Source organism: Notamacropus eugenii, chromosome 5 (assembly GCF_028372415.1).
Source record: "Notamacropus eugenii isolate mMacEug1 chromosome 5, mMacEug1.pri_v2, whole genome shotgun sequence".
Taxonomy (NCBI): domain Eukaryota; kingdom Metazoa; phylum Chordata; class Mammalia; order Diprotodontia; family Macropodidae; genus Notamacropus; species Notamacropus eugenii.
The window spans coordinates 222,050,867-222,069,566 of NC_092876.1; the positions used below are offsets into that span (position 1 = coordinate 222,050,867).

At 36.2% G+C, this 18,700-nt stretch overlaps 1 protein-coding gene across 1 annotated transcript in view; it reads right to left on the reverse strand.

Moving 5' to 3' along the window:
- KCNH7 (potassium voltage-gated channel subfamily H member 7) overlaps positions 1 to 18,700 on the reverse strand; it is a 632,488-nt gene that overhangs the window by 71,966 nt on the left and 541,822 nt on the right. Inside the window, exon 8 of the mRNA XM_072612165.1 lies at positions 13,698 to 13,897. Coding sequence (XP_072468266.1) covers positions 13,698 to 13,897 — 200 coding nt within the window. The remainder of the gene's footprint in view (positions 1 to 13,697; positions 13,898 to 18,700) is intronic.

Consider the following 18,700-nt stretch of genomic DNA (forward strand, 5'->3'; position numbering starts at 1 on the left):
CATTGTTGAAGGTCTCTGCATAAACCCCCTGAGGGAACTGAGCCCTGTGAGGTGCCCCTGCCCCGACCTGAGCACCTGAACTTGATCTCACACTGAATAGCAGCCCCGCCCCCGCCAAAAGCCCTGAGGCTGGGAAGCAGCATTTCAATCTCAGACCCCAAAGGCTGGCTGGGCAGATCCAGAGGCAAAATGGGTGTGAAGAGAATATTCAGAAGCCAAGTAACTAGCTGGGAAAATACCCAGAAAAGGGAAAAAAAATAAGACTATAGAAGGTTATTTTCTTGGGGAACAGGTATTTCCTCCCTTCCTTTCTGATGAGGAAGAACAATGCTTACCATTAGGGAAAGACACAGAAGTCAAGGCTTCTGTATCCCAGCCCACCCAATGGGCTCAGGTCATGGAAGAGCTCAAAAAGGATTTTGAAAATCAAGTTAGAGAGGTGGAAGAAAAACTGGGAAGAGAAATGAGAGAGATGCAAGTAAAGCATGAACATCAGGTCAGCACCCTGCTAAAGGAGACCCAGAAAAATGCTGAAGAAAATAATACCTTGAAAAATAGGCTAACTCAATTGGCAAAAGAGGTTCAAAAAGCCAATGAGGAGAAGAATGCTTTCAAAAGCAGAATTAGCCAAATGGAAAAGGAGGTTCAAAAGCTCACTGAAGAAAATAGTTCTTTAAAAATTAGAATGGAACAGATGGAGGCTAATGACTTTATGAGAAACCAAGAAATCACAAAACAAAACCAAAAGAATGAAAAAATGGAAGATAATGTGAAATATCTCATTGGAAAAATAACTGACCTGGAAAACAGATCCAGGAGAGACAATTTAAAAATTATGGGACTACCTGAAAGCCATGATCAAAAAAAGAGCCTAGACATCATCTTTCATGAAATTATCAAGGAAAACTGCCCTGATATTCTAGAACCAGAGGGCAAAATAAGTATTCAAGGAATCCACAGATCACTGCCTGAAAGAGATCCAAAAAGAGAAACTCCTGGGAACATTGTGGCCAAATTCCAGAGTTCCCAGGTCAAGGAGAAAATATTGCAAGCAGCTAGAAAGAAACAATTCAAGTATTGTGGAAATACAATCAGGATAACACAAGACCTAGCAGTTTCTACATTAAGGGATAAAAGGGCATGGAATAGGATATTCCAGAAGTCAAAGGAACTAGGACTAAAACCAAGAAACACCTACCCAGCAAAACTGAGTATAATACTTCAGGGGAAAAATTGGTCTTTCAATGAAATAGAGGACTTTCAAGCATTCTTGATGAAAAGACCAGACCTGAAAAGAAAATTTGACTTTCAAACACAAGAATGAAGAGAAGCATGAAAAGGTAAACAGCAAAGAGAAGTCATAAGGGACTTACTAAAGTTGAACTGTTTACATTCCTACATGGAAAGAAAATATTTGTAACTCTTCAAACTTTTCAGTATCTGGGTAGTTGGTGGGATTACACACACACACATGCACATGCACACGCACACACACACACACACACACACACACACACACACATAGAGACAGAGTGCACAGAGTGAATTGAAGAGGATGGGATCATATCTTAAAAAAAATGATATCAAGCAGTGAGAGAGAAATATATTGGGAGGAAAAGGGAGAAATGGAATGGGGCAAATTATCTCTCATAAAAGAGCCAAGCAAAAGACTTATTAGTGGAGGGAAAAAGAGGGGAGGTGAGAGAAAAACATGAAGTTTACTCTCATCACATTCCACTAAAGGAAGGAATAAAATACACACTCATTTTGGTATGAAAACCTATCTTACAATACAGGAAAGTGGGGGATAAGGAGATAAGCAGGGTGGGGGGGGGGTGATGGAAGGGAGAGCATGGGGAGGAGGAAGCAATTTGAGGTCAACACTCATGGGGAAGGACAGGATCAAAAGAGAGAATAGAAGTAATGGGGGACAGGATAGGATGGAGGGAAATATAGTTAGTCTTACAGAACATGACTATTATGGAAGTCATTTGCAAAACTACACAGATATGGCCTATATTGAATTGCTTGCCTTCCAAAGGGAAGGGGTGGGGAGGGAGGGAGGAAGAGAAGTTGGAACTCAAAGTTTTAGGAACAACTGTTGAGTACTGTTCTTGCTAATAGGAAATAAGAAATGCAGGTAAAGGGGTATAGAAAGATATTTGGCCCTACAGGACAAAAGAGAAGATGGAGACAAGGGCAGAGAGGGATGATAGAAGAGAGAGCAGATTGGTGATAGGGGCAATTAGAATGCTTTTTGTTTTGGGGTGGGGGGAGGGGACAAAAGGGGAGAAAATTTGTAACCCAAAATTTTGTGAAAATGAATGTTAAAAGTTAAACAAATAAAAAAAAATAAATTTAAAATAAAAAAAAAAGGAAACACTATGTTAAATGAATAGGGTAAAACTGATGAATTTTTTTTTGGGGGGAGGGCAGGGGGACAGAGGTGGGTAGGTGGGTGGGAGGAGTCCAAGATCACAAAATAAATCAGGGGCAAAGTTAAGAAAGAAATGTAGGTCTCTCGATTCCTTTCTATTATACTGTTCAAAATGCTTCTCATAGTGGCTTTTTGAAATCTCATAACATTATAGTGGAGACAAAATGCTTTCAAATATTTTGTGATTTTTCGTATAGGTACACAAAGGTCAGGGAGTAGGAAGCTACCATTGGTGGCAGTTTGTATTCATCATGTTGGCAATACTGGAGGATACACGTGCTGGGACATTTCTGAGGAGAGTCAGTAAAGCAGATGTCTTACAAAAAAGACTTGCAAGTTATATGATCCTCAAGTGAAGAAAAAAATTAGAAGTTTTATTTCCTTTAAGTATAGCACATGATATAAATCCATTACCCTATTTGATCCAGAATTTTGTTTATCCTAACATGGTAGTCATAATTATTATCAACTACATACTTATTGAGTTGTCTTGTATTTAGTGATCTGTTGATACGTCTTACCTGCTAGTAAAAGGTATGCTTTTTGAGGATAAGAACTGTTTTTTTAAATTTTTTGTCTCTGTCTTTGTGTCTCCCATTGACCAACTCAATACTGAGTTCAAGTAGGTATTCAACAAATGTTTGTTGAATTGAATATTTTATATATCTGTGCAAAGCATTGAATTAAGTGCAATGACTCAACTGTATAGAAATAAATACTTCTACTTACTCAGGGATGTATTTCTGTCATTTCTACTGACCACATGCCCGTACTTCAATGGATGTGTGATTACATCCCTCTAAAAATGCAGATTACAACCCTGTCATGCCTAACCATCCCATTCACACTTACCCTACCTAGTTCAGGGGTGGGGAACCTATGGCCTTAAGGCCACATGTGACCCTCTAGGACCCAGGGTGGGGAACCTGAAGCCTTGAGGTCACATGTGGCCCTCTAGGTCCTCAAGTGTGGTCCTTTTACTTCAGCCAATGTGGCTTTGAGGCTGCAGGTTCCCCATCCCTGCCCCAGTCCTTCCATAAGTTCCCCACAGTTGGCCACTTACTGAACTTGAGATCTTACTAGAATGTTTCTCAGAGATAGCTACATTGCACAGTGGACAGAATTCTGGCTCTTGAGTCAGAAAGATATGAATTCAAAAACAGCCTCAGATACTTACTAGGTGTGTGACCTTTGGCAAGTCACTGAACCTCTGCTTGCCTCAGTTTATTCTATTGTAAAATGGGAAGAATAATAGTATCTATATCCAAAGATTGTTGTGAAAATCAAATGAATTAAGATTTGCAAAACACTTAGCATAGTGCTTAGCAGAGGGTGAATACTAATAAATTCTTGTTTCCTTCCTTCTTGATGTTTCAAGGATACCAATGGAGCTTGCAATCTGAAACTGCATGAAACGTCCCTTGCTGGACATAGCATTAATGGAATTCCACAGTGACCCAATGGACCAGAAGTTCATGGACTATTTCATGCATTTAATTTAGATTATTTCCCCACGCTGTTTTATATTATCAAGGGGAGTCTTAAATCTATAACAATGCTTTCAAAAAGGTTGGCAGAGATAGGTTATTCATTTCTATGTGTCTTTGTGTCTCTATAAGCTCTTTGTGTGTAAGGATTATTTCTTTCTATGTTTTTGTATCCCAGAAATTAGCACAATGCCTGGCATAGAGTAGATACTCACTAAATGTTTGTTGATTGATTAATTATAAAGTCTCAGTGAGACTGTATATGGATATTCTCATGGGTGACCAATGATCTTTTCCTCATGAATTCATCTAGAAGATTTTTTGAATTGTCCCTTTCCATTATCCTCATAGTGTCTCAGAGTTGAAAAGGATTTAAATAATCATTACCCTCTGAACCAATGTAAGAATTTATTCCTTCTACAACATCCTGGGCAGTGTATCTTAACTCAGAAGAGTGGTCTTATTTCTGAGTATTTCATATAAGGCTTGTGTAAAGGCCCAGTCAGGAAGTAGACTGCCCTGTGTGACAAGTAGCAAGGAGTCCAGTGTCACTGGATAGGAAAGTATGTGGAAAGTATAAAGCATAAGAAGACTAGATGTTGAATTTTTGGCTTCTCCAAAAGTGGCCTTTTGGTAGCCATGGTGATTCCTGAATCCTATTGTGAGTTTGTACTGAATTTAGAAGTATGTAGGTAAGGGGAGGGGGACAAAATGAATTATACAAGGATATTATACAGTTTGATTTCATAGAGTTAAGTAATTTGACATGGCTTGGGTAATGGTGGGAAATAATGACAGCTTATTGAAGAGTCTTTCCTAGGGCCATCAGAAAAGCGGTGTTTTATGTAGGGCAAGATATTGGACTGTTTATAGGGTAGTAAGAAAGCCATGCCAACAGTGAGAGATTTGGCTAACAAAACTCTAGCTAGAAACCAAATCAAAGGATGTTTTTTAAATGTATACAATATGGAAAGAACTACTGATTACACATTGTTCTTTCTGGCCACATCCCCACACATGTGCAATACCCTTAGGAACAACAAAAATAATAGCAGTATCTTTAAACAAGGACAGATATAGCATTTTTTTTGAATTTTGAGAGAAATTATGATTTCTCAATGTGGGCACTCCCACAGTTAAACCTACATGATTCATTTCAACAAGCATTTATTAAACAGCTCTTGTGGGCAAAGCATCACTCTAAGTGCTGGGCATAGAGAGGAAAAATGGGTCTCGCAAATCATTGGAGTTTATATTCTACTGAGGTTGTTAGGGGTGGGGGATAGCATATAACATGTACATAGATAAATTCGAGATGATTTTAAGAGAAAAGAGGAAAGGAAATGTGTCTGTGTTTGAAGGGAAGTCAATAGAAAAGTTTTAAGTAAGAGGTGGACCCTGAGATGCCTTGAGAGAGGCTAGGGACTCCAAGAGCTAAAGGGGAAAAGATTGGCAACTTGTGTAAAGACATAAAATGGGAGCTGGACTGTTTATTTTGGACAACAACTCATTGGTTAATTTGTCTAGACCACAAGAGGAAGGAAAATAACATGAACTAAATCTGACACACATTACGACCCTTCCATCCTTTCTCACTTAATGTGATTTTGTTTTATACATTTTCTCCATACAAGAGTTATACTATAATATACATACAAATTTGAATGCTACAAAATATTGAGAGGTACCATGAACCTGAAGACAGAAAGACCTGGCTTCAAATCCCACCTCTAACATTTGTCTAGCTATGTGATCCTGGGCAAATCATTTTCTTTCTCTCAAACTAAATTTCCTCACCTGTAAAATAGAGATACTCAAATCTACAGTAGGGTCATAATCTACAGGGTTCTTGTGAAGCTTTAGTGAGATAATATACATAAAGTGCTTTGGACAGAGTGGATAGAGGGCTGGACCTGGAAAACTCATCTTCCTGAGTTCAAATCTGGCCTCAGATACTTATTGGCTGTGTGGCCTTGGGCAAGTCACTTAATTCCATTTGTCTCAGTTTCCTCTTCTGTAAAGTGAGCTAGAGAAGAAAATGACAAACCACTGCAGTATCTTTGCTAAGAAAAAACTGGACAAAAATAACATATATAATTATATCTGTACAGTGGTCAATGAGATTCCATGAAATTTCTATTCCAACATTTCTTTGTGCTTTGGAGATGATGTTGGCTTTTAGAAAGCTTTTATCCCTAGGTCATTAACCCTAATAAAGCCTATGAAATTGTAAACATTTTCAAGAAGGGCCAAGCAGAGGAGCTATCTCTACTGTCAGAGGGCCAACCTAACTAAGTTCTGGATGTTAATTAAGCTAGACAGTTGGATTTCTTTTTGCCACAGCAATGCATGAAACTAGGTGCTAAACATGGAGGGGTTGCAACCTTCATTGCTGTTGGAAGTGCTGACCCTGATCATTTGAAGTGTTGGAATAAAGTTGTTCAGCCATTTTTCTGTTGTGTCTGACTCTTTGTGACCCCATTTGGGGTTTTCTTGGCAAAGATACTGGAGTGGTTTGCCATTTCCTTCTCCAGCTCATTTTGCTGATGAGGAAAATGAGGGAAACAGAGTTCAGTGACTTGCCCAGGGTCACACAGCTAGTAGTGTCTGAGGCCACATTTGAACTCAGGAAGCTGAGTCTATTTACTGCCCGTTGAAGTAAAGAGATGATACAAATTACAAGCTATCCATGCCTGCTCATCTTGTAATTCTTTTCTTTTATTCATTTCTGTTGTATGTTCCTTTTAAAAGTTTTTTTAGAAATCTTATTTTTGCATTGCACACAGTTGCACAGTACTCTCATTTTCTGAGATGTCTATTGTAACAAATGAATACAGTGATCTTATCTGAAAGTATCTGCAACATTCCAAATTCATAGCATGGCCCCACCCATTGCTCAATTAAAAAAATTAACAGAAAATTATTTCTCTTCCTTCTGCTTATTCCATTGAGGGAAAAAAAGAAAAACAATTTTTTTTCCTAACAAATATGTGGAATCAAGCAAAATAAATTCCTTCAGTAGCCATCCTTCCAATCACATGAGTTCACAATAGTTGTATACAAACGATGGGTGTTTTCTATATGGTATCTCACAAATCCTTCCTAGGGGTGGCTAAGCAATATGCTGGAGACTTTCCTCTAGGCCCCTTCACATTATTGGCACCTCTTTTTTTCCTAGTACCCTCTCTTTGATGGTATCCTTTATGTCATTCATTCTACATAATTCTTCATCAACAATATCTTGCAGTCTGTTCACATCTACCATATATCTATCCTCATCAACTTTTGGGGGCCCTTGACTTATAGTTTCAGAAGACTGAGTTATAGCACAGTTCTGTCATACAGCAATCCTATACCATCACCAGAAGAATATTTTTTAAAAAGGCTGGGCTTGTAGAAACACTCAATTTTTTAAAGAAATCTCCTCTTACTCTTGGCATCTTCCTCAGGCATTAGCTCCTGGCTTTGCACACAATAGGCATTTAATAATTGTTGAACTGAACTAAGGAACAAAGAATTTTCTTGTCAGATTGGATGGAGTTTTGCTTACCAATTTCATTGAGCTTTGTTCTGCAGAAAATTGTTCACTTTTTATCTCTCCTAAATTACTCTAGCATTAACCACAGGCCTTTGAGTATTTGGGAAATACTCAAATATGAAAAATTATTTTGCCAAGAAAAAAGGCTTTAAAAAGGATGCAACATAATTTTTCCACCCTGGAGGCCTCCATCTAGTCATTTAGTTACACTTGTTCACAGCTTACCTTGATTAGAATGAGATCCTAAACTAAGTTAATTAATAATCGGTCTTGTGTCCCATGATTATAAGATGTTTAAAGACTGCACTTCTTTCAGGGCAATGTGGTGTAATGGAAAGGGCACTGGATTTGGGTTCAGATCCTAAGTCTTCCACTTACTTGTCATCTTGGACAAGCCATCAAATCTATCTGAGTCTCAGTTTCCTCGTTTGTAAAAGGAGAGGGTTGGAGTAGATGACCTCTGAGGTTCCTTTGAGGATCCTTAAAATTAAATGAAAACTTAAACAGTTAATTCTGTGAATAAATAGTTTTGTGGAATGCTGCCTGAGTATTTTCTTCATTTTAAGGAACTAAGCAAAACTTTTTTGACAATTTTTATTCTAATGATACTATAGGGAGATAATTCTTAATTGCAATTTACAAATAGAGAAACAAAGGACAGAAACCTATGGCTGTAATGTGAAAGCTATAGTTTTAGAGTTATCATTTCCTCTTTTTGTGGTAGTAACTTTTTAAGTTTCATTCGTTTCTTACCACTAGAATTTGTTTTTAGCTTGAAAACTGCTAAAGAGTATTTGCCATCACTTTATACAGCATGCAGCATAGAGCCAGGTGCAGATGGGCACTGAAGAAATATTTTTGACAATGACGATGATGATGATGATGGTAAAAATGACTTGTTGAAGGTGACTTAGTGAGTACGGCTTTGACCTAAAATTGCTCTTAGGTCTATAATGTTTTAAATTTTCTTACTTAGTTTCAGAATAGTCCAGATCATACTAATTGTTCTCTTTGAAATAGTTAAGATGTTTTTGAAAGGTTCAATGGAAATGTATCAGTTTAGAAGAATCAGGCCAGGAATACCGTCTTTTCTTAAGCAACAGGTGTCCTACTACTGTCATCCTGATAGTCAATGGGTCTATGAGACTGAATAAATAAAAGATCTTTGATGAGGGTAGAACTCGTGATAATAATTTTGCTTTGTGCTTCCCATAAAGTCAGACAATTCCTGTGAATTGGTATAATGGAAATCTGTAGACATTGGTGGATCGTTAGGATAATAGACTTGTAGATGTGGCTTCAAATGCTGCCTCGGGTACTTATTAGTTGTGTGAGGTCACTTAATTTCTAGGTGCTTCCATGTGCATTCCTTACAAAGTATCTAAGTTATAGACTGGCTGTGATCTGCTTTGGTGAAAAGAGTTGGCCTACTGTGAGCTCTTCATGCCAACAAAATAACAGATGTATGGTAAAACTATGTTTTGTTTTGTTTTTTAAGTTATTCAGTATGTGTACTGAGGAGGTAGCTCTTCCCTATGGGAAAAAAAAGAATTGCTGACTCATATTGACATATACAAATTTTGCCCTTTGTCCTTCTTTCCATTTAATGTGTTACTGATTGGAGGTGAAATGCTTTGAAGGACACATCTATCTACTTCAGCAAATGAAAAACATTCTGTGTACTTCACAGGACAAAATGCTATAATATGTAGCCATTACTTTAAAAAAATTTCAGAGAGCACTGGAGTAAGATAAGCCTCTTTCTTCTCATTCCAGTATATCAAGGATCTCATAGGTGTGTAGGAACTCTCCCCATAGATGTGGATCTTGACCCCTCCATGCTTTAGCAGATAATCTTCATAAATTGTTATGGCAAACACATTTTCTATTTATCAGCCTCCAGGCACTTTGCTAGATGGGTTCTCAGATGGCATATATACCTATAGCCAGGCTAATATTCTAAACTTTTCCAGCACAGTAGGAACAGCCAGGCCTTGAGTTCCATTGTGAACCCCAGGTCACTTCCAAACTGTTATATGAAATTAGAGTATAGTTTTAGAAGACAGGATCTTTTTCTATGTGATAGCTATCTGGCCATGACTGAAAGATTTTGCCATTCACTGTCAGCCCACTTACACAGCCCCAGGACCAGTGTAGATCTGGGAACACTGGTTCAGCACACATGAAGTCCTTTTAATGAGTTGTGTGCAGAGAACTGGAAAAAACACATCTTTGATTGGAAAAGGTTAGACCAAGTATGAATGAAAGGATCAAAGTATCACTGGATGCCATCCTGATTCAGGAGAAAACAGAAACAGTCATTGAAGTAAAATTGAGTTAGAGGCCCAGTAGACTCTTCTAGAAGATCTCACAAATCTCAAGATATCATGAGAAATTTTGAAAAATGAATACCCACCACTTATAAATTCTTTTTTAAAATTCAACCAGTTTTGCTGGCAAAAAAAAAGAAGCAAATTCAGTTATCGCTTTTTGGGAAGTTGGATGTGGCTTTATAACAACTGAACTAATTAAAAATTTCTGTTTTATCCATTTTAAGAAACATGTTCTTTTTATGAGATGGAATCTATCCTATGAAGCCAACAAAATAGGGAAGGATTTGTTTTTTCTCTTTCCAAAATGTAGGGTTGGCCAGGGCTATTATGTGATCTTCTGATGCTCTCTAATCAGTTGAGGGTAGTTACAAATGATGTTGGGGAAAACCCTGAGTAACTAAGGGTTGGACATAACTAATGGTTTCAATCCTATTCTTTTGGGGTTAATTAATAATAATTAATTAATTAATAATCACTCACTAAAGTTTGTTCTCAGAGTTTTTTAGACTGAGCCTCTGAAATGCCATTCCTTGACTTGACTCAGGACCAATCCCTTCAACTAGGCTCAGAATTTCAAAAATGTCTTCGAATTTGAGAAACTCTCAATTATTCAGATTGCTGGTGGGGAAGGAACATCCTAGAACAGATCTGGAGATAGGGGTGATAGATCATAAATCCTGGGTAACCTTGAGCCAAACACAAAAATTCTGATCTGTGCCATATTCCTGATGCAATTTTGGAAATATGTTCTAGGCTTCAATCATCTGGCTGTGCTGGCTCTGATGTCTTGGTCACAAAAAGGAGCTTGTTGAATTACTAATATCCCCTGATTATGGAGTTGGATACTGACAATTGTTTCAAGGATAACTTTAGTTTGTAGACCTTTTTTGAGTGGTCCCTTAAACAGGGAAAGGATCTTATTGGAGGGAAAAGGAGACCCCTTTATATTATTCAATATTTCCTGCATCTTTTTCTCAAAAACATTGGGATACAATCAAAAAGTTTTGGCATGAAAGACTGCTTTAGACCAGTTAAATATGTATGCAGCATGGTTAACAAACCATAACATATTATAGTTGGAAATCTCATGCTTCTTGTAGATATGGACTAGTAGTGAAACCAGTTTTTCTGAAAGGTTTTATGAGAACTTATCATTAAAATTACATTTAAATGAAGTAATATGGAATATCCTTGTAGAAATAAGAATTTTACTCATCGAATATAAAAGTGTTAACCCCTTTAAATTTAAATTATGTTACTATCACTCAATTTAAGTAATTTTCACAAGTCACTGAGAGATTATTTTTAATAGACTACATGCTGTTTCAGAAGAAATTCACTCCTTTTATTTGTCTCCAATAAATATAATAATAATGTAGGTTTTAAAACAAGTATTTTTTGCTTATTATGTTTAATAACCAAGTATATGACATCAGATGTTTAAGAATTTGCTAATTAATCTCATTATTATTTTTACTCACTTGGCAGTCACGAGATGAAAAAAGCAGACACTGTGTACAAATAGGAAGTTCGTGCAAGGTCAAGCTCTCAAAACCACATGCAAATCTTCTAAGCACATGGATTTAGAGCTCACACAGCCCACCAGCAGGTTATATAGGCATGCAGATGATAGAAAAGAAAAGTGCCTACATAAGGAAAATACAGGATGACCAGAGAGAGTGACATTTCTTCATGACAGCTATCTAATGCAAACCGTATACACATGACTTTTTATTGAATGTATATGTGTGTGTGTGTGTGTGTGTGTGTGTGTGTGTGTGTGTGTGTGTGTGTGTGTGTGAAGAGGGGGCAGAGTACAGAAAATGTGATTTGTGTTGGGAAGTAACAAACTGTTTAAATTTGTTTTTTTGAACTTAAACAGTCCTTCACTTTAAGAATATCTATTTTTCTACCTTGTCCCCGTGCTTATTTCCCAGAGATTTCTATCTTGTGTTGCCTACCACTTCATCATGCAAAAAAAAAAAGGTTAAAACTGAAATCTGAAAGCATTAAACAAGCTCTAAACCTGACAGATAACATGGATATTCTCCACATTTTACACGAGAATTAAATTATATATAAATACCTCCTGCTCTTACCGGTGGGTGTTGTGATTCCGTGTGTTAAGGTGTGAAGCAGACAGGAAAGAGATAAATCTTTCATAAGTACATCATCAATTAGGCAAGTGGTATATAAACCATAGTCATAGGTAATAGATTTAAACAATGAAAAGTAAATAGTCACAAAAGTAGACTTGTGCTCATAAAATGGTCACACTACTAGAGTTATATAGGGAGAAGAAATGATACCGTAAGTGAATGGGTTTTTTTCACTGTTGTACAATAAACTAGCAGTATGGAAAGAAATTTTGTGATGCAGATTTTAGTTAAAACATATCATCATACTGCTTTATCCTGCACAGCAGAAAGCCCCCAGTACTTTTTGAATGATGAAAACTTGGTTAAACAATAAACTCTTCCTGAAATAGAAAACATCAATCAATTTGGGAGCATTCTTTCAAGTGATATTAAGGTGTTCCCTTAGCAGTGAGATTCATTCATCAAAAAGTGAATGCATTCTTCATAGAGAGCTTTGGGATTATTGAAAATAACTCAGAGTTCAATGAATGTTTTAGATGAAATATATTAATTAATATCCATAAGGACAGACTCAATTAGCTCTAAAAATTAAAGTGTTTTATGAACAACAGTGGCCTTATTTCTGATTAAAATAGATTGCATCAAGCTGTGAGGAATTTATTTGCACATAAATGGAAGATTCTTGCAAAGTAGGCAGTATTTCCAATGGTTTTCTGCACCTTGACTGATAATTATGAATCTTTGCTCTTTCCCTGAAGATATCTATTTTGATCAGGCTTCCAGATCTCTGAGCAACTGGTCATCCAGGAAGCATAAACTTGTTGATTTAAATAGGTATGACTGCCATTGTAAATATGAGAGATTTCCTTTCTGGAAGGACATTTAGAAACAGTGATGACCTTTGGAATATTGGCCACATTGGATAACTTAATTTTGATCATTTTATTATAGTTGGGTGGGATGCCATAGCCAATGGCTCACTAGTTGACTTATCTAAGTGATCAATCACTCCAAACATCAAAGTCAAATGAATATCAACATTGCAACTTGCAATGTTCTTCTAATAAAAGCAAAAACTTATTGGGGTAGCATATATTTTATGGTGTTTCCCTTTGAGTAGTGGTGCAATAAGAAGTGGGCTATGGCAAGTTATTATTTTGTGTGCTTTGGTTAAAAGGAATGAAAGAATCCATATTTCTGCTTGAAAGAAAAGATTCATTAAACCGGGTAGGTACAATAATAAGGGCATATAAGTTAATTGCTTACCAGCACTGAAATAAAAAAAAAAAGAAAGAAAACTGTACTTAAAGGAAATAAACTTCCCATCACAGAATGCATATGAAATGCCTATGGATCCTAATGTTTGGCATGCGTTCCCCAAACATCCTACCTTTTATTAAAGTTTGGTAACCTCAGTTCTTATCTTAATGAGGACTTATTTAGTCTGGCCTTACCCAAACCTGATAATGTCCACTTGCCAAATCTTAATTTACATTGGCCCAGCTGTTTCTTGGGTTGCTGGATCCTATCTAGAACACTGAAAGTCTGAAGAGGGAATCCCTAGTACATAAAGTTATATCAGTTTGCATCACGTTATAATGCCTTTGCCACACAGTATAACTAGATATAGCACCATGCAATGCCATGAATTGAGAATGAGAGACTATCTCCGGGGTAGAAAATAAATATTTAAGATAGGAAAAAACAAAAAGCAGGGGAGTTTCAAGCTGGTGAGACTTTGAAAGAATTTTAGCTGTAGACCGCGATGATGGATGTTTTACTTTTGAAAACAGAGCTACATACCATATTCATGTCAATGCCATTGGTGTAAGTCCAAGCATGTTGGAAATATTCTTCAAGCCGCTGACGCAGAGGGTTAGGAATTTGGTGAAAGCGAATGAATTCTTTTACTCGCAGCATCTGCATGTGGTACCTGGCAGTTCCTGAGTACAGTCTTTGGATAATTGCAGATACATTTCCAAAGATACTTGCATACATTAGTGCTAGATTAGATAAAAAACAAAGTTAGAATCGCTGAACTTGTGAACATGCCAGATATTACTAGCACTTTGAATGATATAGGCTGGCTTTGGCCTTCTCACAAAGACTGTGGATGTTTACTACAGACTCTTTGAAGAAAACAATCAAAATGTTAACCAATTTTCCTTTACGTTTTGCAATTTGAATAGTAATCTCTAGAAGAAATGTAGTTGGTCCTCATCAAACTTTTAAATGGAAGATTTTCCCTTGAACTATGTGTCTGTTGAACACCCACGCATACTGTTTACAAGGTAAAACCTGCCAGCAACAAATAGTATAATAATATGATAATAACAACAATTTAGAATCTAAATACACTACTGTGTTTAAAATGAGAAAATTGCATTAATTGGATATTTCAGATATGCCATCAGGAAAATATCACTGGATAAAAAAATGCTTTGGGACTTTAAAACACTCTGGACTTCTAATTGTGTTGCAAATACCACCTCACTCCCACCTCCAATATACCCATATTAAACATGAGAAAAACCAAAACATTCCCCATCCTCCTCTCCATTTCTCTATCTACCCTTTCAAAAAAACAAATTCTTATAATCTTAAGAAAATCACACAGAAATATCTTGAACAACTTAGGACTTGCTATACAAATGACTAGTAAAGAAATATAATTTTTGCTCAATAATTTTGGGAAAGTCAATAGCCTCCTTTAAATATGAATCCACTATTAACTGACTTTGAATCTGGATTCTGCATCTATTAAAATGTGTTTTAAGACATTTTTCCATGAGAAACAGAGTTATCTTTAGCTTAGAACATTAATCTTGTTTTATTCCTGTGAAGAACAAGAACGATGATGGCTTTTTCCCATTGAAAAAACTATAAAGATGTTACTTACTCTTTATACCATTTAAGTTGGAGTTTCCATCTTGAGTTATCATTACTTCTAATTCAACCATATTTCTTATATAAAAGCAAACCTCATTGTGTCTTTTGCTAACTTAATTATTATGTGTAGGCAACCCTAAAACAAAGTTTGGTACTTCAAAGTAAAGTATGCCTTATGGTGGATGGCCTGTCAAATTCTTGACCATTAGTCTTTAAGAGCAGGTTAGGCATAGGAGAGCTGACTTAACTTTTTTCAGGTCAGTAGGGTTCTTGAACACAATGGAGCGATAGTATGTATGTAGAGATATTGGTAGGTATGTAAATAAGTATGTAGAGATATTGGTGGTGGTAGGAAACCAGCAAAGGAATAATTAAATAATATAAAATGTTTCAAGGATTTATCCAATTAATCAATTTTTCCCCTTTAACTCATGTTTTAAAAACTGATTAGTTTTTATAATTTTGATGGCAGGTTTTAAACAACATTAAGTTTATCTGAGTCAAATGGAATGATGTATACAAGATATAGTGTGTGTGTGTGTGTTTCTGTGTGTGTGTGTCTGTGTATGATTACTACTACTACTACTACCACTACCATATTAAAATGTTCTCTTATTTTGGGCTTTCACCTTCCTCTCTCCAAAGTTAGGTACAACACCTGAGTAGCAGGAGTGTCACAATGAACTCTTTTACTTGCAGCACCTGCATGTGGTACCTGGGAGTTCTTTGGATAATTGCAGATACATTTCCAAAGATACTTGGGTCACAAACAAATGTTTCACACCCATCAACACCATGGCAAAGATCAAAATTAAGGGGAATAGGTACAGCAATCCCTAAAATAACTACAAAAGAATCTCTGAAAGGAGAATCGATCTCATGATTTAAAAAAATACAATAAGAATTCTTACCTAAATAATATTTATTTTTCTCTCTTTAGCTAGAGCAAAAAGAAAAGGAGTTGCTTAATATTTTAAGGGCTGTAAACTGGAATAAGTACAAAAGATGGTGAATCAAATTGATATGTTTTAGCTAACTTATAGCAATGCAGAGAGTGTTGCACCATGAAAAGAACAGAGTTGAATGCAAATCCTGACCCTGCCACTCAGTAGCTATGGGACTTTGGATAATTCACTTAACCTTGATGAGATCTTTCCTCTTTAAATGGGGAAAGTAATTGATGTGGTACTTATTGCATAGGGTTCTTGTGATGAAAGCATTTTTTAAATTCTAAGGTACTATATAACTGTATTATCATTATTATATATTAAAAATAAGCAAATTATTATATTACGTCCATATTGTCAATTAAAATAAATATTTAAAGATCTTTGAAGAGCAATCCCTTCCACAGTCTTCCAGACTTGTTGATGTATTGAAGACCACAGAGTTGCTTTCTTATAGATGGCATATGACTTTTTGAACAACCTACATGCATATACATGGAGGAAACATCTTACTCTAATGACTCATCATGGTATGGTGGTGATCCTGATTTTTGAAGGCTGGACCAGTAGGGAACAAGTTCTATCAGGCAAGTTCTACCAGGTTTGAGAGGAATCAAACATGATCCCCATTTTTCAAGGATTAGCTAAATCTCATAACAGTTATTATCTATAGGCTGTCTACTAGGTAATGAATTCTTAGATCATGGCAATGCATGAAAGCAAATAAAATACAAAATGGCCCTCAGTCCTTGTAGACGTTTTCTACTTCTTCAGTGATCATTGCGTAGTGGAGGAAAAGGGGCAGAGGGTGCTAAAAACATTGTTTTTAGACCATCTCTAAACATTAACGTAACTTGATGCTTTGTGAGCTCCTTTGTCAAGACCAATAATTTGACATATTACTGCAGGAGCCAAATCATATCAATTGTCATATTCTTGCTTTTAGTGAAGTCAGGAGATATAAGCAAATAGCAGCTAAATGGAATGATGGTTCACAGGTTATTTTTAAAAAGTAAATACAGAAATTGATGGAGCTGGTTTTATGATCTAAAACCAAGAAAGATCACTTCATGGTAAATGTGCTCATCTCACCTACAGCGTCCATAATGGGCATAAAGAAGATATTTTTAGTTTCTGTGCTTAACTCTGTCACAGTGGATGAAATGATGGGAACAATCTATGAAGAATTCCTAATTAAATCCATATATACTTTAATATAAAAGTGGACATGGGAAAGGTAGAAAATATATAGGAAGCTATATCAAAAATCTCTCAATGCCTTCAAGATTGTATTGCTTCAAGTTTTGGTACAGGATGGTAGGATTGTTGTGGCAAATCTTATGTTATAAGCTGGTAAAATTTGCATGGACCTATAGTTCTTTTGAATTTATCTTTAAAACCTTAGCTTACTTTCAGAGAAATGTAGGAAAGTTTGTAAAATAAACAAGTTTCTAAAGAGTTCTGACCAATGTAATCAATGATCATCCATGATTTCACAGGTCTGATAATGAAGAATGCTATTGGATAGAAAGTTAATGGAGTAAATATGCAAAGTGAGATACATTTTTAAAAAAATAACCAATATGGAGGGTTTTTTTTTTTTGCTTAACTATGTAAATTTGTTCTAAAGGTTTAATTTTTTGCCCATTTAGTGGGGGAGGGAAGTAGGAGGGAGAGATAAAAACATCTTAAATGAAAAAAAAATTTAAAACTTTATTTTAAAGTAGTACTCTCTTGTTATAGATTAAAAAGAAAAACTTAAGCCATAAGGAATATTTTAAAATGAACATGGTGTCCTGAAAGTCTTACTGTAATTTTAAGCTACTGAAGTTTTAAAATGCACTGACTCTTGGGATATACTGTATGTTCTTTCTCTAAATGTAAACATCCACACATTAAGAAAAGCAAATGATAAGTCATTATGGAATCACAGATTGTTTGAATTGGAAGGGACCTCAATGGTCATCTAATCCAAACTATTCCTCCTTAAAAAGAGATCCCCACTACAGTGTAACTGACAAATAGTTAAAGCAAACCCTTTTTAAAGACTTCCATAAAGGAGGATCTCATGACCTCCTGAGGTTAGGAAGTTACACGTTTTTTTTTCCTGGCCAAGTCTAAATTTGTTTCTGTTTTCAAGTTTTGTCCTTGGTGGACAAAAAGAGCAATCTATTTCCTCTTCCCTACGGCAGTCCTTCAAATAATTGCAGGAGGCAGGGAGGGGGAAGAAGGGTGACTCTCTCTGAGTTCTTCCCTTCAACCTGAACACTCATTTCTTTCAGCGGATCCTATTATGACAAAGGTCCTTCACTATCATGGCTGCCTTCCTTTGGATGGTATTTAGTTTGTCAACATTTCACTTAAATCTTGGTTGCCTGAAGCTGAACATAATATTCTAGAGGTGTTCTAACCAGGGAGAAATGTATTGGAACTATTACTATCTTATTCTTGGAAGTTATATTTTAAAAAATTTGACTCAAGATTAAATTAGTTTTATAAATGAGCCACGTCACGATGCTGACTCCTATTGAGCTTTCAGTCCTTAAAATCCCCAGATGTTTTGCAGTTAAACAGCTGGTTTACTTTGCTTCCCACATTTTGCACTTGCGAAGCTGATTTTTTGAACCTAAGCTTATGGATTTACATTTATCCCTATTTATTTTAATCTTATTAGATTTAGTCCAATACTCTTGCCAGTCAATATTGGAAGGTAGAGATGGAATTCTGACTCTATTATTGTGTTTTAGCTATTCCTCCAAGATTTATGTCATCTACAGATTTGATAAAAGCATCCCATCTATGACTTTTTTCCACAGGGCTGAGCAGAGGTTCCCCAGAGCACTCCATTGGAGATCTACTGCTAAGCTGATAATTACCATTAGTAACTACTCTTTGGGTTCTGCCATCCAACCAGCTTTCAATTCACACTTTAACTATTATTGACAATTTCCCCCCAAACATTTGACAAAA